This window comes from Puntigrus tetrazona, chromosome 12 (genome assembly GCF_018831695.1).
Source record: "Puntigrus tetrazona isolate hp1 chromosome 12, ASM1883169v1, whole genome shotgun sequence".
Classification (NCBI taxonomy): domain Eukaryota; kingdom Metazoa; phylum Chordata; class Actinopteri; order Cypriniformes; family Cyprinidae; genus Puntigrus; species Puntigrus tetrazona.
Genome location: NC_056710.1, coordinates 10558636 through 10584442, shown reverse-complemented (window position 1 = coordinate 10584442; position 25807 = coordinate 10558636). Strand labels below are relative to the sequence as shown.

Below are 25807 nucleotides of genomic sequence, written 5' to 3'. Positions count from 1 at the left end.
TATTTTTTTTTTTTTTTTTTTTTTTTTACATTAAAAATACATATCAGTGAAAGAGCATCCCAAAAGGGATCATAATCGTTAAGAGTTTTGGTACTGGAAAGTGCATTAGCTCACAGCATATACCACACATACAAGCATGAATCATTTCAAATGCACTACCGTTTTTGAGTGTGTCACTGTAGTTAGAACATGATGCAAGCTTTGTTTGTAGGGCCCTTCACTTTGTTTAAACGGTTTATCTGAGGCAATGATACTAACGAGATAACTTAAATCCGCTTTGGTTCCTTCCTTGTGTACTGACCGAGTGCGCTACAATTCACTTGACCTACTGTCGTGGCAGAAGACGGGCAGAGTGTTCTTTGCAGTCACCCTTCAGCGGCTCTCATTCTCATTATTTGAATGAGTTCCGTATGCTTTTCTGTAGCTCAATGGGTCTTTAGTTTAACAGTTTAATTCAATTTTCACGTTGTGTTCAGCTCTAAAGTGATTTCCAGTTTCTCACAGGTAATTAATCTTGACAGAGACCTCCAGATCAACGCAAAATGAACAGATTCATAGCAGAGAAAATAAAAGCACACCACATTCCCACAGCTCCTCGCTCGATAGGTTCGTCAAGGTCATTTATCACCCACCAACCACACACCCTACGGCTTTTTCAACCAATAGGAAATTCAGAAAAGAAATTCCGGCTAATCAGATGAAGTGACCTTTTACCATTCAGCCAATCAGATTCTTTGACTGGAGGTTTATTGCATTCCAGGTAAAGCAGATTTGTCTGCCCTGATCATGGGTATTGTTAATGAGATCCTGGATTAACCAGGCCCTGTTGCCAGTCTCTAAAATATAGTGCTATGTCAGGTAACAGAGAATACAGAACCTGAAATGACTATTTTTTAGGCCCTTCTGAGTTACTATTTGAAGTCACTTACATCTTGCCAATATCCATGTTAATATTACGATCAAATGTATTCATAGGAATTGCAACAATGGCTATCGTACACTAGGTTGCACATTTGCATCAGAGTTGTTGTCTAAAATGTAGGTATGTCCTCAATCCTCGGACAGACAGGAAGCGGCTCCTTGGCCGTACAACATTTTTAGCCCTGACTTTGATTGGATCATGTGACTTATAAATCCCACTTGACCTAACAAGTTCAAAGCCTCCACTCCTGGTGTCCTAATTGCGCTTTTGTGGACTTATGGCAGTGCTCATTTGTTATTGTTTTTTTATGTTTTTGTCATTTATCAGGGGCATTACTAAAATAATTGTGTTAGCAAGATTAACAAATACAAAAGCTATGAAGATATATAAGGCAATTTGTGTATGATTTTTTTGTAAATTATGGATCTATACAGAAATATGGTAGGTTGAAAAAAAGAGGGAGATAAGATAATGCAAAGGTATATTCAGATATTTTACAGTTTTCATTATGAGAAGACGTTCTGGGATGATGCAATACTTCTCACTTTCACTTGTGGAACAACAGCGCCCTCTGCTGCTTTCTTCTTCTGGATTTTTTTATATCTTAAAAATAGTTTATATAATTTGATACAAGCCTACTGCTTGACTAGATAACTGATACATTGAGAACATCAACTTGAAGCTGAAAATCAAGATTACCACAATAATGTATGTTGCTATAGATTTCAACAAACAGGAATTTTATTATTAAAACCTTGTAAATGGTTGCCAAATTATATTTGTAGTACATGTTAGGCAACCCACTCTAATGACAAATCTAATTTAAAACTAAAAGTTTCCCAAATGGCACACTGCATGTGAAACGAAACATTGCCCAAATCGAAATCATACATGCATAGTGCTAAAACCTCAACAATGCTGAGAATAAACATGCTTTTGATTTCAAAATGTATAATCAAAACAAGACAAGATTTCTATTATCTACATTATTCAGTGTTTATTTGCACCACTTATTTATTGATATCACAAATGTGTCTTCAAAATACAGACTAGCATCTGTCTTTATATAAACTGTACATAAAGGCAAGGCACTATACAATGCAGAATAGAAAGACATTTTCTCTTATTCCACGGTTTCGTTCGATCCTATTTGAACAGGAATTCAGACACGCACACACACACAGAGAGTATGGTTTCACAGACACTCTCCCATGCACGCATACACACACACACACACACACACACACACACACATATAGGGTTCTCAAGTTCAAGCATCTATCTGGAAGGTTTAAACACATCTTGAGGCCATTTATAAGAGCAGGTATGAACGTACTTACATAAAGTGCTCTTTTGAGCTTTCTTACAATTAGATAATAACTACAAGGCATTTCATTTATTAGGTCTTTATATAAAGCTGGGCAGTGCATGAGGGCTGCCTTGTGCATGTTGGACGGTGACTGGCTTTATGTGGACACAGCAACGCAAGAACGATGGGAAGAAAAGATGCTGGGAGCAATCAAAACATTCAACAATTCACTGATAAAAAAAAAACAAACAAAAAAGGAGAAAATGAGAGAAATGTGCTACAAGAGGCTGCTAAACCCCTGCCCATTGGCGTCTTTTCTCCTTCATCCTGCTCCTTTTCACCGGCCTGTGTGGTTTGACACAGGTAGATCTTCACTTGCATTTGTCCTTCTTGATTAAAAGGAATGAGAAAGTCTCCAACTTCAGATTCAATCCCAATCAGCAGTTCCTTTAAAACAGTCCTTTGGCTTTCTTCACATTCACTTGCTTCCACCCTGGTAGTGCCTCGTATTCACTTCTTGTCATTTCCAATGCTTTCTGTAGAGAACATACAACACGTACAACTTTAGGTATAAGGGTTTGCAGGTGACACAGAAGTGTTAATCATGTACTCAAGGCACTGAACAAAATGGATGAATGGACCACACACACACAAACACAAAAGCTGAAGGATACTGGTCACTGCCATTCACCAATCCAAAAATGCAAACAACATTAGAATACAAAGTATTCAGTCAATGTTGAATATTTTTAGGTGCTATCAAATGATTAAGTCGCATTTAAAATAAAAGTTGTGTATAATAATGTGTGTGTGTGTAGTGTGAACATTTATAATGTACATATAAATACTTTTTTTTTATTATTTATATTTTATATTCTCCTTTTGAACATTTAAATCACTCAAAGTTAATAAAAAAAAAAAAAAAATTTTTTTACTGTATTTCATGTTGTTCTGCTGCTCAAATTCACATGAAGCATTTATTTATTTATTTATTTATGTATTTAAAAGTGGTTATTGGCCACAACAAGAAAACAATTACAGTATTATCAGTTTTATTATTAGCACATGCCTAAACGTAAAAAAAAAGAAAAGAAACAAGACTACCATTCAAAAGTTTGGGGTTAGTATAATTTATTTAGTTTTTTTCTCCAACCAAGGCTAGTAATAGTAAAAGTAATATTTTGAAGTGTTGTTACAACATTAACTTTTTTAAATGGAAATCTCTGCAATGTATTTACGGTCACGTTAGATCCATTTTTATACATTTTTGCTGGAAAAAACTATACAATTATAAAAAAAAAAAAAATGAATGACCCCAAACTTTTGAACCAGTGTATGTCCAAGAAAAATTCAACCCCATGTGTGAGACCTAGAGCATCAGTGAGATAAGAGTGGTGAACAGTGGCCCACCCGATGCTAGATACTAGGCGGTTTGTGCCATGGCATGTGACACACAAGCGCATGGTGATGCAGTTCACACAGTGAGAATGTGGCATTAGTGGGGAAAACACCAGTGTTCCTCAGGAAACAAGACTCACCTTCCCAGAAGCCCCTACACCCTGGCATGTGAAGGGAAAAATTAACCTCATCAGACGCAAGACTACACCAAAAAAAGGGGAGAAGCAGAAAGATGCAGGGGGAGAGAGGTTAAGAGAGGCTGCTTTAAGATGACATAGTGGAAGCAGAAGGAGAAACATGAAATAGATGAAGGGTAAACATGGCAAAATAAAAGTAGATAGTACTTGAAAGACAGAAAATATGAGCACACACAGGCAGACAGATGTTACGGTACAGATACACTTCAGTAATATCCCTTGTCCAATGTCTCAAAATCATACAATTATTTAAATCGTCCACAACTATAAAGTTAGGCTTCAATAACCTTTTATTCCTCTAATTAATTAATATCTCTCCCAAAAATCACCAAAAAGTTTGTAACCAGGCTGTTTTGGGTCACCACTGACTTCCATAGTAGGAAAAAAATACTATGAAAGTCAATGGTTACCCAAAACAGCCTGGTTACAAACTTTTTTCTAATTATCTTCTTTTGTTTTCGGCAGAACAAAGAAATTCATACAGGTTTGGAACTTTCATTTCAAGAATTTTCATTTTTGGGTGAACTATTCCTTTAAAACGGCACTGAAAAATATCTATCAAGTATGTAATCCTTTGAAACCTCACCGTTAATGCGGTTTTTCTCACCTCAAAGTCCTCATCTGAAAGGTAGATCTCTAGATGCAGAGGGTCAACTCCTTCTGGTAGCGGACGAGCTTGAAGATCAGCAAGTGGGTAAGTGGTCTTGCAGAGTCTAGTCAAGACGTCTTCAACCAGAATGATCTGATTACATACTTCAGCCTCCTATAAATCAAAGAAACCAACAAAATCTTTACACTACGTTTTTAAACACAAACTTGGTATGAGAGTTAATGTTCCTCTCTCACGTTCTCTGTGATCTCAGCGATGTCCTCTCTGTGTTCCCAGCTGGGAAACATGTTAGTGAAAGTTAGAGGCTCAAGTCCTGCGTGGATTAGATATGATTTTGGAGTGTTCTTCTCATTTTTTCTATATAAAAAAAAAAAAAAGCAAAGCAATGTTATTGCATGATTTTTTTTAGATATTGTCATGACATTTTTTATACGGCAGATTTATATGATGTTCGATTAAGAGATTGGTTGGTTTTGTTGCAAGGGAGAGTAAGCAATTCGAAGCAATTCGAAAGTTGTAAAGACAGCTTAAACATGCATTTTTCTCTCATTCAAAATCTTTCTTTCTATTGTCATTTAGCCCACATCTAAGTAATTTAAACCAGTTTTGAAGTTTAAGCAATATCAGTTTCTTTCCCAGCACCATCAAAAACTGCTGTGTCTTTTTATGTCACCTTTGCTATATTGGAGTACTGTTTCCATGGCACACTTCCTGTCAGAGTCCCATCGTATGCGAGCTGATCCAGTGCTCTCACTGTCCTGAGGCCACCAGCCCTGCCATAGGTACACTTCATGGTGATTATCCACCAAAAACAGGGCTAAAAGAAACGATCAGAGACATCATGACACTGCCACAGACATTATCATTATTATTCAATGAGTGCGAAGAATCGAATTTCCTTACATACATTATGCATGTAATAAGTGTAGAAAAGCCTAATTAAAGTGTAACTGACTCCCATCCAGAATACCTAACAGTGCAAGTTAACAAGTTACATCAGACAGCACTCTTAACAGTGTTTAGTGAACATGAATATGTCAAGCACCTGGCTGAGTAGCTGTATACAAATCCTCCTGTAGGAAAGGCATTGAGTTGACCAAATTTGGTTCCCTGGATGGATACACAAACTCCACGGCCACAAACTCTCCTGAAGCGCTGCTTAACTGGAACAGCCGGGGAGTGAAGTTGAACTTTCCCGGATCTGAGCAAAATGTCAAATCACGAATCAAAAGTATGTTTTTAAGACACGTAAAAAAAAAAAAAATACTGTGTGTTCACTTGGATTTGCGCTAAATAATCTCAAAATAAATCACATAATGTAAAGAGGCACATATTCAAACACAAAACATTTTATTTAATATATAAAGTACATTTGAATTAGAGGCTGATCAGTGCTGGATTTAGCTAAGAACGTTTAAAGAAAAAAATGGAATGTGCTGATTAACAAAAAAAAAAAATTTTATACTGAATGTGACTTATCTTCCTGTCAAAGGATGGCCTGGAAAGAAGAGTATTAGTTTATACTGAACTAAATATACAGCTTATTGTGTAACCAATATACCAATAATTTCCAGCAAAAAAAAGGATGCATAAGGAGCCATTCACATGAAAACAGTTTCTTAAAACTCCTGTTGTACTATTGTATATTGTACTTTGTTGTACTTAATACATGTAAGACTTTAAATAGACATCAAGACTTTATTAAATTGGTCATACTGCATTTAAAACTTCTTAAGGACCTTCAGGAATGCTGTAAATCACCTTTAGTTCATCATGCAAACACACAGATGCACGCTTTTCTGCTCACCCTGCAGCATGCAGTCATACGCCTTTCGATCTCTTCTTCCCAAGGCCTCCCAGAAGCCCTGTGGTTCAGCTCCTTCATCACACTCCTGGATGGACACCTTGCTGCTGCTGTGAAGCCCCGCCTCCAGAGGACACCTGGAGACCAGAAGGTCTACGTCAGGGGTCTGCAACCTTTTAAAGTGAAGTGCTGTTGAGTGAAGTTAACTTACTGCTCTTTAATTTTGTTGGCAGCGGTACGACCCACATCTCGTGTGTGCATCTGTGCTTTGCAGCCATGCCACAGGTACATGCTGGCTTTCGGGATGTTCAGGAGGATCATAGAGGTGCGAGACCGTAAGCTGCTGCAGTGGCACACAACCTCTAGCAGATGGCCCTCTATGGGCTTCTCTCCTCTCACACAGTATAAACGCCAGTCATCTGTGGGGAAAAAAAGAGAAACAGTCAAGTCCATCAGAACTAATTTGTTCAAAATATTATTTTCAAGATAACAGCGTGTGGTAAAGCTATCAAAAATAATTACTTTGTGCATTTTCTTCCTCCTCTTCTCTCTTTCCAGCATGAACAATCATTCCTCCATTGAAGCACTGTAAGAAACAAGGAGGCTCCTTTCCCTGCTGTACCTGGACCTGCATGACAAGCATAGTCTTAAAAAGACTGTTTTTTTTACAAAAGATTTGAAAGAAATGTGGTTATATTGAAAAACATTCAAAAATATTAAGCATCAAAACTCTTTCTAACATTTATAATAATAAAAAAAAAAAAGTTCCTTCAGCATCAAGCCAGTACATTAGAATAATTTTTAAAGGATCATGTCAATGTTCATGATTTTTTTCTTACATTCTAAACTGAAATATATTTACAATATTACCATTTCACTGTATTTTTTTTGTTAAATTTAATGCAGCCTTGGTGCGCATAAAAGTCTTAAAAAAACCAAAAAAACTAAACAAAACACCATTTTAGAGTCTCTTAACTAATTGCTTATTGGTATGCATATTACTATAATATTAGCCATTTATTAGTAGTAATTAAGAACATATTAGTGCGTTATTCTACATCCTTAAATTTCTAAATCCTACGCATTACCCAAACTTAACTACCTTACTAACTATTAATAAGCAGCAAATTAGGAATTTATTGTGGGAAATGTCATAGTTAATAGTGAATAAATGTTCCCTATTTTAAAGGTGTTACCAAAAAACATCTTACAAACCCCAAGGTTTAAGAACATCCTAAAAATGTAAAAGTACAAGATGATCTATGTTAAATACCTGAGCACCCCTCTCCTCATCCAGCTCTACAGTCATAAGTGCTGAGGTTCCCTTTTCATTCACAGTGGAGTTGCGACCCTGCCAGAAGAAATAACAGCATTTCTCCTTCCCTGGACCGATGATCCGTTCTGAATGCAGTCTCTTGCCAACTGTACAAAAAAAGCAGAGAGTTTTGGATCATGATCAAACAACATTTTTAGAAACACAGTATCTTGTGGTTACGCAAAATGAACATATAAGAGCAGTTGATTATAGAGGCATGGTGGTGGGAACACAGTGGGAATAACACCAGGCAGTGGAGAGTAGGTTTAACTTAAATTAAATTAGGCGCAGGTTAAAAATACAGCGCAATTTTTTTTTTCATTTAGTTTAATTTAGTCATTTAATGTAATTTCCCATCTTTAATTTATCTTTTAAGTTACTGAATATTTTATTTTCATGTTTTAGTTGACAAAAACAACAACGCAATGCACGCTTCCAACATACAACTCACCTGCTGTACTGATCATGTACTTCCATTTGACCACATATGTGTCTCCTTCATGGAACTGACCGATGCTCTGTTTGGGTAGACGACTAGAACAAGCGAGAGAGAGAGCTTGTTTGCATATGAAACCCTGTTCATTTAATAGCCTTAACAAATACACAATCCATCCTACCTGTAGTCAAACTCTAGAATGTGCCAGACATCAACAGATAATGTGCTGATCTCAAAGTTACGCCCCTCGTCACCTTCCACCAATCCATAACCTCGTCCAACATCGACCCCATCCAGAACGGTCTTGACCGGCATTCGTACCATCGTCAACATCAGTGATGCATCATAAGGCCGACATTCCCCACCACGATGCTCCTAAAGAAATTAACCAACCTATTTTAATTTACAGTTTTAGAACGTTTCTCATTTAGCAACTTATTTCGGTGAGTCTACCTTGTTTTCAACAACATGCGAGTCGCCATTCTTCTTAGTGGATTTCTTGGAGTCACTCCAGTCCAAAAACTTCTCTTTGAAAAGAATAGTCTCATTGTGCTGAGTTAACCTGCCAAACACAGCCCAGTCTGGTCGTCCCTGGCCTTTCCTATGAATAACAAATTCAGAAAAATATTTGTTTTAATTTCAGAAAGATTTTATAGCTGTATATAAATTCTCTATATAACTTCATAAGAACAGAGCAAAACAAAAGCATCAGATGAGAACACAGCACTTATTTATTTTAGGAGAAATTAATCAGGTCTCAATTTCTGCTGGCAGTTTATAAACACTAAAATACTAAGCTACTGTTTTGACAAGTGTAGTACGTTAAGCAACAGCAGCACAATTTTGACCTGAAAGGCCTGTGTGAATGAGCTTTAAAAGGTCAGAAGTGCCAAAACTTGATGTATGAGGGAACAGCGCGCATCAGCACAGCCAAACATACTCCATTTTGTACCTGGGTATAAGTGCATTGCACTCTCCAGGGTCCAGAGGATTAATATCACAGTTGGTGTAGTCAAAGGTGCCATTCCACAAGTGCTTTGCCAGCTGAAATGCCACTTTTCTCTGCGTCAGCGTCACCTCCTTACCATGCCATACATAGACCTCGCTACCAAAATCAAACACCAGCACCTAGATGTCAAACAAGAATAAAAAGTTGGTTTAAAATATATTATATAATATAGAGTGTTTACAGATTTAGAGACAATGTCAGAGTACCATAAACACCAAAGTAAGTAATCCATTTTTTCAACTTGTAGACTGTAGCTTATAACATAAACAATATATTACTAGTTTAAAGATTAAATAACAAATTTTATTTTAATCAAACCATCCCTAATGTTAAATATGTAATATTTTCAAGTACTTCTTTAGGGTTAAGCATGGAGCAGCGAGGAACCCGTCCCCAGTAGTCGTCTTCAGGAACAAGTTTATCCTCCATGAGTCTGTAGATACAGTTGGTTTCTACAACAGCACTCTCATAAAACTCATCTTCTTCTGGAGTTCCAGCGGCTGTAGGGTAGAAAAGGCTATATTAACAGGGGCTGTGACAAATAAAATAAGAAAAGTAAACTGTTCTAACGTCAGCATATTATGCTTGTGCACAAAAAACAGATGTTAAAACGCTTTTCCTTCAGCAGAAGGAATTACAGATTGGCTTACTTTGATAACTGGCTTGGCCGCCAAGAATCTTCCAAAACTCTTTGGCAGCATGAGTGTGAGTGTTGGCACCTTCCTCAATGGTCTGCACATACGAGGCTCTGCATCCCAGGTCATGCTTGGTCTGAACGAACGTTGCTAACTCTGCAGCCTGCATAATATAATGTAATGTAATGTAATGTCATACAGAGTTCATGTACAGAAACACAAACATGGTAACTTAATTATTCTAAATAGATATATATTTATAGCTGCAAGAAGCAATTATCTGGGTGCAAAGAAATAGTTCACCCAAAAATGAAAATTACCCCATATTTTACTTACTGCGAAGGTGTATATGACTTTCTACTTTCAGATAAACACAGTCAAGGTTTTTAAAAAAATGTATCCTGGCTCTTCCAAGCTTGTTAATGCTGGTGGATAGTGGACATTTTTTTAAGCTACGTAAATTGAATTTATCAGCAAGTACTGCAACGTAAAACTAATCTATACACCATTGGGGGGTTATCACATGTCTTCTGATGCAGATCAATTGGTTTTTGAAACAAATATATGTCTAGATTCCAGATTAAGAAAATGAAAGCTCAGAAGGCAAAGCAGGACACCCAGAGCTGTCGCCATTTCTCGTCACTGGGGGACCATATGCAGGCTAGGGGAACTCATGTTAATGTTAAAAAGCCTCATAAAGTGAAATGTTCATGCCATGAAACCTTTAAAATGCATTTTGCTTAAATATCTTAATTTAACCAAGGCCTAGTCCTGGCTAAAACTAAGCACCGTTTGTGAACCCAGGACATAGTGTACTATTTAACAAGCCTGTAGTTTACCATAGAATGTGTATTAACATTTACAATAACAGTTATAATAGGATTTCAAATCTATGCTATTGAACTCCTTAACAAAACCTTTCCATCAGTTTAGGACAATGACCATTTCATCACTGGTGAGATGTAGGTCATACTCAAGAGTTCAATGACCTGCAGTCTGGATGGAACAATAATAGAAAGTTGTAAGAGACACATAAGAGCTTTTACAATTCACCTCCTGCTTCCTGTACAACAATATGACATTTCCTTTGTGGTTAATTCTGTTTACTTCCTGCACGTGGGGGACTTACCAACATATGAATAGAATCAAAAACAGAGTACTGAGCTGACTACAGGATATGACAGATTTACCTTTAACAAAATCCTTAGAACCAAAAGAACATTTTAAATATGGTTGACATATATTGACATCTTGCACTAAACAGCCAGTGTTAAGTATAATTTTTATACTATTACAGGGTTTTATTAAAATTCAGAATTATATTTAATTGTAAATGTAAATTTTAATTGGTTTGTCATTTTATTAATTAAAAAATGTAACTGTTACATTAACAACTTGACTAACTGAAATAAATTAAGTTTAAGAATTTTAATTTAATATACATATACAGTATATATTTGTTTTTATTTTATGCTGCAATTTTATTATTAGGTTTTAATTAACAATAACAACACTGCTATTAGATAAATATTTAAACAATGCTAAAGCACGACAGCGTGATGTGCATTTGTTGGTACACTGAAAAACACTCACTTTGGCCTTCTCAATAACATTTGCAAACTCTCCAATCCAGATGAAGCAATAATGAGGTGTGATCAAAAGGAAGCAGTCACCACTGTTCAAAGAGGAAGCTCTGGGCTCAACCAGTCTGGTCTGGACATGGCGTCGTCCTGTTTAAAATGCACAGAAAAATTGGGACACTATCAATGCGAGTGACATGCTCAAGCGCCTTGTGTCAGGTACAAACACATTTGTTTTGACTGTATCTTGGTTTAATTATGAACTCAAAAGATGACTATGATCTAATAAAATACATTACAACGAAATGTTATATTTTACATTTATAAATAAACACAAACAGCTAAAATCAGCTTAAACCTTAGTGGAATTGCTAGTGTTGCTCTCTTCATTAAGCCTATCTGGTTTCTTTCTCTGTTATTATTAACGATAGAATGTTGTTTTGGGAACATGCTCGTAAGTTTAGGTTGAGAGGGATGCCTTATGAGGAATTGGTATACAAATCCCTTCTACATCCTACAACAGCCGTCCCAATAACAAAAGCAATAGAGCTCATGCAAGACGGCTTCTCCCTTCTACATTTAAGTAAACAGCATCCTTCATGGCTGTCTCACTGCCAAATAAGTGCGGTCTCTACAGAAACACACAGATACAGCATACTCTATATGGCTAGCTGCTAATCAGAGACCATTAATCTTTATATGAAACACTATTGTGAAGAAAGCTGTGCCCAAACAAGGTCAGAACGGATGATGTTGATCAGCAGAGCCCTCTACCCTGGCACTGAGCTGAAATTTTGCGCATCGCAAACAGCCGTTGTTATTGTCACTCACCTTTGACCTGAATGAGCATGAGTTTTTTATAGGGCATGGCACTGTTGTTGGAACTCTGCTCAGATGCATTCACACTTCGCAGACTCACACTGCTGAAGTTTTCCTTACTTGCCAATCCGGCAAGAGCAACCTCAGAGAAACCGCTGTTCTTATTCACTAAGAGAGAGGGGAAAAGAACAGAGACAGACAGCACAGGCATGAACTCACTTTTTTAAAAAGCGATTAACTCGAAGCATTTCGAAGTATTGATCTACACTATCCTCACACATTTGGAACGGTTTGTGTATGTTTGGTGGCAAGAGATTCAACTGAATCACCTAAACCCTTGTGCAGATCTTTTAGTGTTAGTGATGGCGGCAAGAGATCACACTGTTCCGCATTTAGATGGCGACAAGAGACTTTTAAATTGAAAAATACAAAAAGTTTTGCACAGTTTTGAACAAAAAAGTTGTTTTCTTCTTGCAAAAAGCTTGTATGCAGCCAATAAATGAACCAAGCTGCACTTAAGAAATCACCCTGATTGAAAAGAACAGTATGTGATGAAAGAACGGTACAAGCATACATGCTAACTGTAAATATCTATAAAGCTCTACTATACACAAAGAACCACTTTTATTACAGTAATACAATAAGCTTTTAATGAATCAACTCAACGTTCTTTCGTTTCTAGTTCTAAAGCGATGTTTTGGAAATAGTATCAGAGGCTTGAACTTTACATTTGAATCTGTAGATCTGCACAAAAAGGGATTTTAAAAAGACACTCCAATGTATTTACACACTCATGCCATCAAACAGTTATGCAATAATCACACTCATAGACGTGAGATGTGGCTGTATATCACCACACTGTAATTACCCACAGCCAAATCACAGCCGTGCCAATATACAGCCATAGCTTACATCTACTTGTGTGATATTGCTTATATAAATGTACATATTTAAAACAAACTGGTTCATAAACTGAGCAGTCCAATTCTACACCCTTCTTCAATCACTCACTCTTTTCCTGTTTCATCCTCTTGCTCTCCAGAAGGCCGATATTCAGTCTCTGTTCTGTGTACTCGTGTCTAATGTCCTCCCGAACAGCCAGCATTTTCAGGGGGTTTTTGGATGACTGAACATTTCTGGTTGGCCGTACTGCACGTTTGTGCTGCACCATGTCTGAGGTCAACCTAAAAAAATAAATAAAAAATTTGTCCAGCTGTAAATAAATAACTATTCTAAAACAAAATATAGCAGTTTTTACCAGTGACTACATCGACATCCACTCAAAGCATCACAATTGCTAGCAATATTTCTTTTGGCTTTACCTGGGCAACTGCACTCCAAAAATAGCATCAAAATCATCATTGATTTCCACCCTGCTACTGATCTTGGCCATATCCTCTGTGTGTCTATAAAACTTATTGAATATCTCATCATCCACAGTCATGACCTCTTTAACAGACTTCTCTGTGACTGCAATCGTGGACTCCTGAAGTCCTGAAACTAAGAAATGTATAAAAAGATTAAGAATAAACTGGCTAAAGTTGATATAGGAGAAAATGTAACTTTTCATATCACACTTACCCTTACTATTGAGCCGACCCAAAAATGACTCCAACTTTTCCAGCTTCTTGTCTGACTCCACCCTCATGTCCTGTTTGACTTCTATCTCTGCTTAAGAAAATACAGCAGTAATTTGTATATATTTTTATATATATCAGACATAGTAAAAAGAGAACAGAAAATAAAATTGGAAAAAATGATAGAGGGACCAGGAAATGATACAAGCTGGACATGCATATGACCAGAGTATGGTTTCTCACCTTCATGTGGCTTTGAGATGGTATGGGAGGAATTCTTGTTTTTAGAGGACAGGGGGGACAGCACTGGATTTGTGAGAACAGAGGGGGCTGCCAGACCTGGGAGAGAGAAGACAGAGGAGAAAGTTTCACACTGATACAAAGCAAAACTATATGTCCACCTTGTACACAAATTTGTGTCACTGCTTTTCACTGACCTTTTTTAACCATACGTCCAGCCACTGTAAACTGAGTGGAGTCATTGGATGCTCTGTAACCTTTGACCTTCCAGGCATCCTCTTGTGCGTTGATGAGCTGCTTGCGTTCCTGAATAGACATCTCGATTCTCTCAATCTGCTGACTCTCCACCGCCTCATTTCCCATCTTCTGAGACAACAAACGAGAAAAAAAAAATTAAGTATTTTCATCAATGTCAGGCTGAAACACGTTCCCACATTTTAATCTAAATATATTTTTAGTCATTTTAATCTAAAAGTGATGCTTTGCTGATAAACATTATGATGGCAAAAGTAGTGAGAGAAACACCACATCTCAAAAAAAGACTTCAAAAAACCTCAAAATTGTGCAAACAACTTTCACTATACACGCTAAGCCGCCATTTTCCTAATCCAAATCGAAAGCATCTAAAATATATACATATATATTTATATGGTGTAGTCAAACTAGCTAGTTGTCGGCTCGAAAAAAGGACACCAAATACAACACCACAAACACATACATACGTTTACATACATTACAACAAGTCTTATTGTTGTGTTATGGAGGAATAGTGGATGTGTGTTTGGGGGTGAGAGGCACCTTCCGTCTCCAGGGGTGACGCTCATCCACCTGCACGGGCAGGGGGGTAGCCTTCACACCGAGGGAAGAGCAGGAAGACAGATGGGAAGAAAGAGGGATGGAAAAAAGAATGGAAAGTAAGGATAAAAGGTGAGAGGATGCATGCTAGACTAAAGAGGGTCCTATTAATAGACATAGGAAGGTGATTCTTCACTTCACCGCTGATCTGTCATCCTATCAGTTGGTCAAGATAATGAAGATGGTAGAAAGGTTTTAATATACAGGCCTTAAGGTTTAAGCATGCTGGGAAGTATATAAATTGTATATTTAAAAATACACAGTTATTTAAAGATCAAGAGTTTAAGAGTTGCTTAGAAGACAAGAAACATACAAGAATACAAGAATAGAGTGATCGATTTTATCCAAAAAAAAATACAAGAATGTAATTGATTAGACGTTGAGACATGCTTGTACATAATGTTGTGCATTGTTACACTGTACAGAATGAAAAATATTTAGTGAAATTTAGTTACACTTGTTTACTGTAAGAACAAAAAATAGTATGTGCACTCTTTTAAATCAAATTATGGAAAAGGATATTCCTAAAAGCAGGATGTTGCTTATTTAATAATTACATTTCTTCTTTTAGTTTTGTTACCGTGTATGCGCACAATTTTTACAGGTAAGTATAACACAGGTAAAATATACAGGCAATGAAATGCCATCCCTGAAACACTGTCCCTCTGTTTTGTATGGTGGACTTCTCATCATGGTGTATTTTTCACCAAAAATGTAAAAGGATTTAGTATGGAAGTAGAAAGTAAAAATGGAGTAAAAAAAAAAAGATAAATATTAGTGGTCAAGAGAGGGCGGTCGTCAGTATCATAGGGTTGAATGAGGAGGGTAGTTTACTTTGGTTTTGCTCACCTTGGGGAGGATTGCTATTTGATCCAGTGGTTCAGAGGCACACGAAAAGGAGGAGGAAAAGACAGGATCCTACAGACAGGACAGAGAGGGGAAGCAAGACAAAAGATGGAGAGATATATGACAAAACAAGAGGGAACGAAAAGGAAGTCCAGGGACAGACAGCAGGCAGGTGACACTGGTCTTACACAAAATGTCACGTCTAAATAGCCTCATGAACTCTAAACAAGACTAAGTAATTTGCTACGATGCTAGAAAAGGCACACACAATCACCATCCTTGTACAACCACCCTCAATCTAATGTTGCTATTAGAGTTTCAATAGAAAGTGCTGGAATGCAAATGAAATAATGGCAGATACAGTCCTGTGATTAAATCAGAAAAATCACAGGTCCATTAATTGATTATTAGTATTATATAGGCAAATTTATGACTCTTATCTATAAGAGTGGTTGAACAAGGCAACTCATACCACCACACTGTAACAGTGAATTGGGTAAAATGACAAAGCCACCACAATGGCTGTTAAAATATAGGCTAAGAGAAAAATTTATTTTGACAGTTGCAGAACTCATACCGTCAGCATGGGAGCAATGCGAGAGGAGCAAGCAAATAAAATCACCACCACAAGCAACTGGGTAATCCTGAGATGACTACAAGATCCGAGACACCACGACAGCACACTGACGTCACCGTGATTACAAACACAAAAACAAAACCACAACCCTTGTACACTTGGCAATACCCGTGCTAAGCCTATAACGGCTAACAGCCTTACCCAAAGTTGATCAGACACGGCAAAGTCATCTATCATCATCCCATCATCCTAGAAAAAGGCGTAAAATGAACAGGGGAGCAATGATCCCCTACTAAATGCTTGGATACTGAACTTAACTTATAATCTGGTTACTCTGAAGAATATGTTCATTTTGCAACCTGAAGATGCTACCTGCATTAATTCTAAAAATAGAGTAATTGTGATTCTCATTAAAATGCTACTCATATTAGAAGTTAAGTTAGTTCAGCATGAAACACTGTGTAAACATATACTGGTCTACAAGTACAACTACATTGTTGCCCCTTATTTACATGTGCATTTGAGTGAAACTAAATTAAAAAGGAAAAAAATATATATTTCATGCTGATGAAAGAAGATAGGTAAATAAATTGTGATTGTTAAATCTGATCTGCCACATCTTCAGCAGGACTATTGGCTCTAATGATAGCTAATTTCCTACGCCGAATGTGATAAATGATGTTATAAGCAAATCACATTATACATTTTATACAACCTGCAGACATTAAAACCCTGCAGTGAATCAACTGAAAGAGCCTACAGAATAAATCCAAACAGAGAAAGGGATGTGAAAGCTCACCACATCCTTCACAGTTGTAGAGAATTAGTATCAAGCATGCAAAGTTTTGGAATACGTTTTATTATAATAATAAAAAAAAAAAGAAACATGCAGTAAAGTAGTGGACTAGCAGAAAGACAGATTATGCAGGTTATGAACACATGCTATCAAAAATACAAATAATCCAGAAGCCTTTATTTTAAAAATGATTCACATTCATGATGACCATGTGATCTCTACCAGCCCTAATAAAATTTCAGTCACAATAAATTAAGAGTGCATTAGTAAAACCTCTAATTTAATTTCTAAACATCATTAACAATCAGACAACACTAATTAAAAGAAAATTAATAGCTATTTCAGTCTGCTATGCAGATTAGAGTTTCTCTATTGAGAAGTAAATAAAATAACATTTTAAAAACAAATTGAAAAATGACCCATGCGCACCACAAAGCCATGCAAACAGAAAGGGCAGAATAAACGAAAAAGATACAGGAAAACAAAACAACAAACAGCACAAACCCTTCTCTGTTTAGAGTTTCTAAAAAGGCCAAAGTTCAAAACTTATAATGCTGGACTATGCAACAAATGCAAACTAAATTACTAAAAAGAAAGCCCACGAAATTAACGAGTTGCATGTTATTTGCTCTGCATCAAGCACAGCTGATAATACAAGATGTTACAATATATATTCATCGATCTAACGCAACAGCTGTTGAATACATACCGTATATGAAATTACACCACACACACCATGACCTATGACCTTTACGGTAAGCTAAAACAGTTCAAGGTTCAGAGGTTACCTTCTTCTTGAAGCTTTGCTCCACTTCCCATAGCTGGGCGTGTCTTTCAGACACAGCAACCTTCACCACATCCTGTTTTTTATTTATCCTGTTCCTCCAGTCTTCCTCCCCACTCTTCTTCAACAGAGCCAGCCTGCGAGAGACACATCGGATCACGGTGTCATCAAAATCTTTGAACGATTTAATGATCTAAAATTCTAATTTACGATTTCAAAATGCTAGAAATTAATTCTGTAGATGCATTTACAAATTCATAAGTGTAGGCTTTTATTGACAAAAACGTTTAATAGATGACAAGCACCAGCTAGTGAAGCAGCTAACAAAAGCCATGACCAAACAGAAAGATTCCTCGAGCAGAGCCAAATCCATGTCAAAGGAGCTACATTATCAGATTAAGTTTAGAATTTTTGACAACGTCCAAATGTCTATTTATGTAAGCATGACAAACAGAACTTCATCTCCGTGGAAAAAAACAAAACTTGCTATTTTCCATGCTCTTCGACATGCACTGAACTCTTTTCAAGTGCATGTATATATGCAGATGAGCGGGTTTTAATTATGTCATTAATCAATTTGACCAGTTTGCGTCAGCTTGCTATCTATGGCAACAGACAGATGCCCATCAGTTACACAATACTTTGATCTCAAACAGGACACAGCAGTACAGCTCTAACAAAACTAAACAATCCAATCTATACACAATGAGAGTAATACGCGATGTAGTTTTTCACGGAACTGAAATGCGCTAGACTCAGGAAGTTTTTTTTTTTGTTGTCGTTTTCCTAATATCTGTCCACATCTGAGTGCTTGCAGTCAGACCACAACACAGAGGTGGTCAGATGGCACGACAACGTTAACCACAGCATCATTACTATAGACAATGACCTAGTTTATAGTTAAAAATGTTGTATAAGGACTTGGGAGCATCTGATGTTTTTCCATTTTTCTCTCAGCTCTCATTCTAAATAGAATTATCGAACTGACATATATTCAAAAGACACGGTGCAAGTGCAACCCACTTTCCCCAAATAGTCAAAGTGGAACACACACAGAGAAATGTCTGAGGCAGAAGTGTCCTGCTTTACGCAGATATCGGTTTTCAATATGCATCTATAAGTATACATCACCCATGCAAAACAAAAAAACAAAAAAACACTAACATACAACATCCTGCTGACTTCCTTTCATATCTCCACATATAAACCTCATCGACATTGGTTATTTTACGCTTTCAGACACTCACCTGTCTTTGATGGACATCTGTCTGGCAGACATGATGTTTGAGAGCTTGTCTCCGTCCTCCGTTTTAAAGTCAGTCTCCTGCTCGTCTTCTCTCCTGCTGTCCTCCGAGAGGTGTCCGGCGGACTCCGCGTGCGCGTGCAGTGCGAGCGAGCCGCTCCGTAAAGAGGATGAGCCCTGCGATACAGCTGCTGCTGCTGCACGTACTGCGGCTGTGTGCACAGGAAGGTCTGTTAGAGACAGACACAGGAAAGGGTTAGAGCAGCCCCAGTGATACAATCAATAACAGCTCACTGACAGGCGGAGCCAGCACAGACACATACAAACACGGCCAAACTCTCTCAAACCCTCAGTCCTGTAAAGAGTTGATGCTCGCTTGAGCGTGTGAACAGACATAGTAAAAACCGATGAATATGTAACACAGGAAATGAGTGTCAGTTTCTAAGCATAAAAGGAAGCTTTGTTGCTCAAGCTGCAACCATGTGGCTTAGACAGACATCTTTCTGTCTTTTTAAATTGGGAAGATTTAAACCCAGCAGCCTGAATGACAGAAACCAAACAGGAAACATCTACAGAACAGACGCACATCATATCCTAACCGTCTATCTTTTTGTAAAGTCACACTGATATCAGCGCAGAACACATGGGCAGCAGACACTGCAGGAAACCATCATAACAAGCCATGCTTGATAAAAACAAGGCAGTACATGACTGTGTGAACTGTAGAGCAAGACTGTAAGGCGCACGTTGTGGGCACTGTATTTGAGTTAGGTTTAAGATGGAAATTCTTTTTTCATTTTAAAATGGAACAAATCAAATTAGAACCTTGGGGTAAGATGCAAAAAATGAAACCGGGGAATTAATTGGAATTGGCATTCATAGGGTTGCCACTCTTTTTCAGTGACCGTTTTTCTGAACTTTTTATTTTAATTATGGTTAAATGAAAGACAATGAGAATGATTTAAAGTAATATATTCCTCTTTAAAAAAAAAAAAACATACAGTTTATGGCCATTACTTAACTAAAAAAATAAGCCCTTTAATACGAGCTCTTATATACACACACACACACACACACACACACACTACAAATGGTTTTCAGAACCAATTTTAACACCAAAAAACTAAATATGTTGGAAGTATTAAATGATATTATTTACCTATCTGAAAATAAAAATTTATTATTTCATTATTTATGCTGACAATAATATTAAAGAAAAAATAAATATTGCCATATATCCTTCAATTTATTTGAATAAAGTGGTGCTTTAAAAGGGTGGCTTCTGACTAACTTAAACATCTCTGACTGGCCATTGCATATCGCTGTTAAGAGCAAGTGAGAAATACTAACGGAAGTGATTGAAAGCAGCTGCCTTCGTTTTATCTGATAAAGTTTTGTGTACAGCAGTTAGCGCAGAAACTGATGCTTCTGCCTGCTCCAAAAGTGCCTCCTACTGGCAGAGAATGAATGAATGAATGAATGAATGAATGAATGATTTGGTTATTATGGAACAGCAGAGATACAGCGTTTTCCTGGTTACCACTGTAAACAAATCAGCACTGCACCTAGAAATACAAAGTTTTCATATTTTCCCTCAAAGATAAATTCATATAAACAATTATTAATCATTTTATAGATTGTTTTTTTAATAAGATTTTCCAGTATAAAACCCTGGGAATCCTGATTTAGTAATTCCATATAACTCATATGTGGCAGTTATGTGACCTTAATTAAATTATTTATTATTTATAAATGATAACAGATATATTTTGCATATTTATTAAATAAACATTGGCCTGACCTGACCTTAGCCAAACAGTGAGGCAAAATTTAATTATAACTAAATAAACAACTATGTTTATCAATTTCCATTAATAATGAAAAGTATACGTGACCAACTTGTACATGTTTCACTGTATGAGTCTAATTAGACATCAGTAAAAATGTTCACTGTTCTTACATACAGCATCTTGTATATAGATAGATAGATAGATTTGCCACATCACCTATATTTACATACCTGATATGGCTGCCTTTAACTTGTGCTCTCCATCTGTTTCTGAAGGGTCTTTAGGGGTCACCAGAGCCTCGTTGTGCCCTTTATACTCCTCCCAGTCTCTGGCCGGTTGAGCGTGTGGTGTCTGTTTCATGCTCTCTGGAGAGGGAAGCTTCCTCTTCCCCATGTTCAGTAACTGCTTTTCTCCTTGGGCCACTGGGAACACATCCGAGCTCTGATGAACAGTTTGAGGTTGGTAAGGTGGAGAGAGGGTCTGCTCATAGTAAGCAGGGCCAGATACATTGGACATGGTCAGGTGGATGTCACCAGCATGTTCAGTGGAAACGGTCGAGGATCTCAGGGCCGAGGTGGAAGTGGAGGCGAAACGAGCTCCACCTGCAGGCTGTAGCTACAAGAGGGCCATAAAAGAGAAGGATGAGGAGTTGAAAATGAAAGGATAGAAGGTTTGAGAGTGAACAGTACGAGAGAGAGAAAGATTAGAGCAAAGAGTGAGGGATGGGATGAGAACAAAAAGTGAGTCAGCATTGGCAGGAAACGGCACATTCATCAACCGATCAGCACACGCACGTCAATCATGCTGACTAATCAGCGGCTGACTTAGTGCATTTCCTGTATCTGAAAGGCAAGCATCAAATCAGCCAATAACAAAACCCATTCTCAAAGCCATGCCCTTTATATACTGAACCCGACTGTTCCCATCATGCCCTCAGAAACAGATACATTGAGTCACAGACACGATCAATTAAATTCTAACACTACTGTGTCAGCAGGGCTTTAGGCAGAGTTGCGGTGTACATTCAGAATAAGATCACTGATTTCCAAACAAAGTAAGCATTCAGCAATGACACATTTCTCAAGAAAAAGACAAAACCTCCCACTCGTCCATTAGGGAGTCTTCACGGGCAACAACACAGAACATCTTCAATTACAACATCTGAACCACAACTGACGTTCTTTCGAGGACAGTTTGATCACAATACATTAAGTGAGACTATTTAAATATTAAAAATAGTACGTACAGAAATGAACAATAATGAACAGAAAAGGGCAGTATGTGGGAAATGTTACTTAAAAGGTAGAAGCTAAAATGTCTATCTTTTTAAATAACATTTCATGTTATGATAAAGTTTGGTTTGTTGGGTCATATTGCTTTTTAAAAGCAAGAAACCTCCTCAACTGGGCCAAGACTCACTTACTCGACTCAGGTAATGCTAAAATGATTATTTATAAAAGCAGCAAGTTATACGTGTTCATATACTGTATGTCTAAATGAACCAAACTAAATTATAAATCATGTGTGAGAAAGCCCATAGTGATTAGAAATGGTTGTATCTTGATTCAAGACACATTGCAGTGGGTATTTTCCACAACTTTTCCACGGCTACACTACAGAAAATTTCTTTGCAGAGTAACCCAGAATTAACGACGTTTATACATAAAACACAACAGACACAGACGAAACATTGTGTGAGTTAACATTTCCCAGCTCCATTTCTCCAAAAGCAAATAAAGACTGCGAAGCCTGTGCTTGATCTACCAGCAATCTGGAACTACATTCACAATCAGAGGCATATCACTCCTCCTTTGAGCTTGTACAATCATCTAAACAAGATGCTTAAAAGAAATGCCTGAATTCAGCCTACTGGCACGTAAGCAGATATATGCTGAAGCATTAGGAAAACTGCTTCTAAGACAAGGGTCAACGGTTTTACTGCAGGCTGAGTAAAACCTTGGTTTCTATGAGATATCATACGGTTCTAGAGGACTCGGGTATCCTCACATGTTCCAGATCGCTCAGAAGCTCTGAGAACTCCGATTCCTCGTCAAACAGCTCAGAATCAGAGTCATCCTGCATCAGAGACAAACCCCTTTAAATGTTCAATCGTATGCGTCTTTGTGAATACAGCTAAGATTGATTACATGTCTGTGGATGTAATACTTTAACATACGCACATCAAACTTAAATCAATGTATCAATGTGTGGCAAATATGAGCAGAAATAAGAGAATGCAATACAATAATATTAATGTATAGTTATAATAGACTCCAGAGCATTGTGTGTCTGGGTGTTGACTGTTAACATCAAATTAGCTTTTGAAAGTTTGCCGAATGATTGTAGGGATGTGCCCACAGACTAGTTTTCACTTTTTATACAGCAAAATGTTACATAAAATAGGTGGAAAACAAAACATGAATGGTCATGAAGCAATGCAACTTTTGCTGTAGGTCATCGCAATGATAATATTACAAATACAATGCATCCGATTTCATTCACGCTACACACATTAATACTATAGTGAGCATCATTTTTAAAGGCTGCAAAGTATGTATTAAAAACAAAAAAATACCTACTCAGAGTATGACATTTCAGGATCAGCTTGCGGCTTTTTAACTGCGATTTCTGACTTGTTTTATAGCTTCACTGTTTTAGCCTTTTCTCTTCTCCTCCAGTATTTAACTGATATATACGCTACATGGCCAAAAGCATGTGCACACCCAAAGATCACACCCATAAGTGCTTCATTTAATGACCAGCCATGATTCATGTATTAAATTACATGATGAGCAATGCGCTAAACTGATACGTCAATAAGTTCGTTAAAGAAAGATATTACATACTTGTTCAACCTCTCCTAGTGTGATTGGTTGAGTCTGGTAGCGGGCATTACTTCTACGTGACCGAGTTTCTCCCCTTGCCCGAGGACCGTGGCTGGACGGCTGTGCCAGGCGGTTGAAGAGTGCCATCTTCTCTGCCAGAGTGAGCGTGGAAAGGTCTGGCTCCTCTTGACCATCCTCCCCCGGAGATGCATGGCGGGTTCGATCCGTCTCCACTGCCTCCTGAGCCAGCCGAACCTCTCTGGCCTGCTCCCTCACCATGCAGCTCTGCTGAGATGATGCCTGCAAACTGTAGGACACATCCAACACCAGGCTGTTCAGCAACGCTCAGTGCGTTTCATATTAATTCCATTATATCACCTGTAAGGCTGGGCTGCATTAATGCGTTTATCATACATAATTATGATAATACAAAAGAAAAGAATCACAACATTCTGTGTAAATAACTACTTGCATAAAACTGGATTAAACACACGTGCATGCATACTGTAGAATATACAAGCAATCGTGATTCATGTTACAGTATGAATACAGCATTCTAAAAGAAACATTTTGGATGTGTTGTTCATTTAGCAGGCCATTTATCCACACAAATGAATAAATGTCTGTGTTAAACATGTTCAAGGACAAATAAAACATTTAGTAATAGTGACATAATAGCATGTGCTGATAAACATGTCATGCGGTTTATATGCTCAACATGTCGCTAATGAAGCAAAAAAAAATTATATGACTCAAGTGATATGAAGCAATGTGTCATACTTTTACAAGTAACTGTAACCATTTCATGACCTCACAGAACATTAATAACATGTGTATATATGACAAGTCAGTAATTATGAGGATAAGCTTACATGTATTCATAAAATTGTGGGTGTGCTTTTGAAATGCTCACTCCTAATTTTAGTAAGGTAAACTAAATACTAACTCTATTTGCTAGAAAATACCACAAGAGGGTGCTATTTCGTAATTTGACTTTTCAAAGCTGTAAATAAAACCAAATGTGCATATGAAAATTATTTCTGAAGAATCACGTGACAAAGACTGTATTTTAAAATATACATGAAAATAGTAAGCAATTATTTAAAAATGATATTTCACAATACAACTGCTGAGCGCTTTTCTCGTGATCCAAATAAATAAAGACAGACAAATCTGAACATGCAAGCTCTCGGTGACAAACATTAGTGTTGATAAGAGTGACCATGCCTGAATTACACGCACGCACGCTCGTGGGAGTGTCTGTATGAGAGTCCTGAGTACCTGGATTTGGTCACAGAGCTGCTGACTAGAGTGGGACTAGGAACACGCGCTACAGAGGTTTGTACAGTCACGGACTGTGACAAATGGCCAGGAACACTTTAAACCACACAGAGCAGAAGGAAAGAAACAGACACAGGAAAAAAAAAACTGAAGGAAACTGAAGAAAACAGATCATAGCTACATACACCACATGAAAGAAAAGGAAAGGATGGAATTTAAAGGAGAAAACAGTGTACATGCTGTATACTGCATTACATAAAGCACACCTTTACATACAATTTTAGCCTATTTTTGTTTACTTGTATAGACACATATGCACAAATTTGTGTATTTTATTCACATATTTTTACTTTTGTTATCCGTGTTGTTTTTGTCTCTGTGTACCGTAAGCTTCTGTCTCTAAAACAACTTCTTTATATATACAAACACATTTGGCAATAAAGCTCTTTCTGAATGATTCCTTTGTTGACTGATAATTGTACAGTATGTGTGTTTAAGCTACAGTTTGGAGTTTGGAGTACATTTTTTTCTTCAGAGATATATCATTTTATACAAATATTATTTTAAATTAACCAAAAGTGACCGTAAAAGCTTTTATATTATTCCAAAAGTTTATAATTAATTTCAAATTTTCTATTCATCAAAGAATAATACAGAAAGAAAGTTTCACGATTTCCAGAGATATATTAAAAAAGCACAACTGTTTTAATTTACACTTTTGAGCATGAAATCAGCATATTGGAATGATTTCTGAAGGATAGCGTGACACTGTTGGTTTAGAACATGGAATAATAACTAATATTTTACAGTTTTTAACAGTATTTGTAATCAAATAATTAGTTAATATAAATTCTAGTTAATAATAAAATAGTTAATAAAAAAAATTTAAAAAAAAGTTACAGACCCACCACTAAACTATATTTTATCTTGCCTAATCTTATAAGTGTGTTGATGTACAT

The 25807-nt window shown here is 37.1% G+C and overlaps 1 protein-coding gene across 27 annotated transcripts in view; it reads right to left on the bottom strand.

Moving 5' to 3' along the window:
- Positions 1-1897: 1897 nt before the first annotated feature.
- The window catches only part of svila (supervillin a), a 59403-nt gene continuing 35493 nt past the window's right edge, over positions 1898-25807 (bottom strand). For 7 of the 27 annotated variants that reach the window (XM_043253442.1, XM_043253427.1, XM_043253443.1 and 4 more), the window contains 32 exons: positions 24849-24944; positions 23589-23874; positions 22723-22818; positions 20973-21357; positions 18957-19182; positions 17714-17846; positions 16331-16378; positions 15556-15624; positions 14650-14700; positions 14049-14217; positions 13855-13950; positions 13616-13702; positions 13357-13534; positions 13046-13218; positions 12047-12202; positions 11229-11365; positions 9651-9798; positions 9355-9500; positions 8944-9119; positions 8445-8592; positions 8173-8366; positions 8007-8089; positions 7514-7662; positions 6763-6868; positions 6452-6659; positions 6244-6377; positions 5482-5637; positions 5109-5253; positions 4673-4793; positions 4434-4589; positions 3770-3790; positions 1898-2767 (listed from right to left, as the gene is read on the bottom strand). In XM_043253442.1, the coding sequence (XP_043109377.1) occupies positions 2681-2767; positions 3770-3790; positions 4434-4589; positions 4673-4793; positions 5109-5253; positions 5482-5637; positions 6244-6377; positions 6452-6659; positions 6763-6868; positions 7514-7662; positions 8007-8089; positions 8173-8366; positions 8445-8592; positions 8944-9119; positions 9355-9500; positions 9651-9798; positions 11229-11365; positions 12047-12202; positions 13046-13218; positions 13357-13534; positions 13616-13702; positions 13855-13950; positions 14049-14217; positions 14650-14700; positions 15556-15624; positions 16331-16378; positions 17714-17846; positions 18957-19182; positions 20973-21357; positions 22723-22818; positions 23589-23874; positions 24849-24944 (4564 nt within the window). In that variant the 3' untranslated portion in view covers positions 1898-2680. Of the gene's footprint in view, positions 2768-3769; positions 3832-4433; positions 4590-4672; positions 4794-5108; positions 5254-5481; positions 5638-6243; positions 6378-6451; positions 6660-6762; positions 6869-7513; positions 7663-8006; positions 8090-8172; positions 8367-8444; positions 8593-8943; positions 9120-9354; positions 9501-9650; positions 9799-11228; positions 11366-12046; positions 12203-13045; positions 13219-13356; positions 13535-13615; positions 13703-13854; positions 13951-14048; positions 14218-14649; positions 14701-15555; positions 15625-16330; positions 16379-17713; positions 17847-18956; positions 19183-20972; positions 21358-22722; positions 22819-23588; positions 23875-24848; positions 24945-25807 lie in introns of those variants that run through there. The other 20 variants (XM_043253425.1, XM_043253447.1, XM_043253424.1 and 17 more) reach the window with 19 other exon arrangements.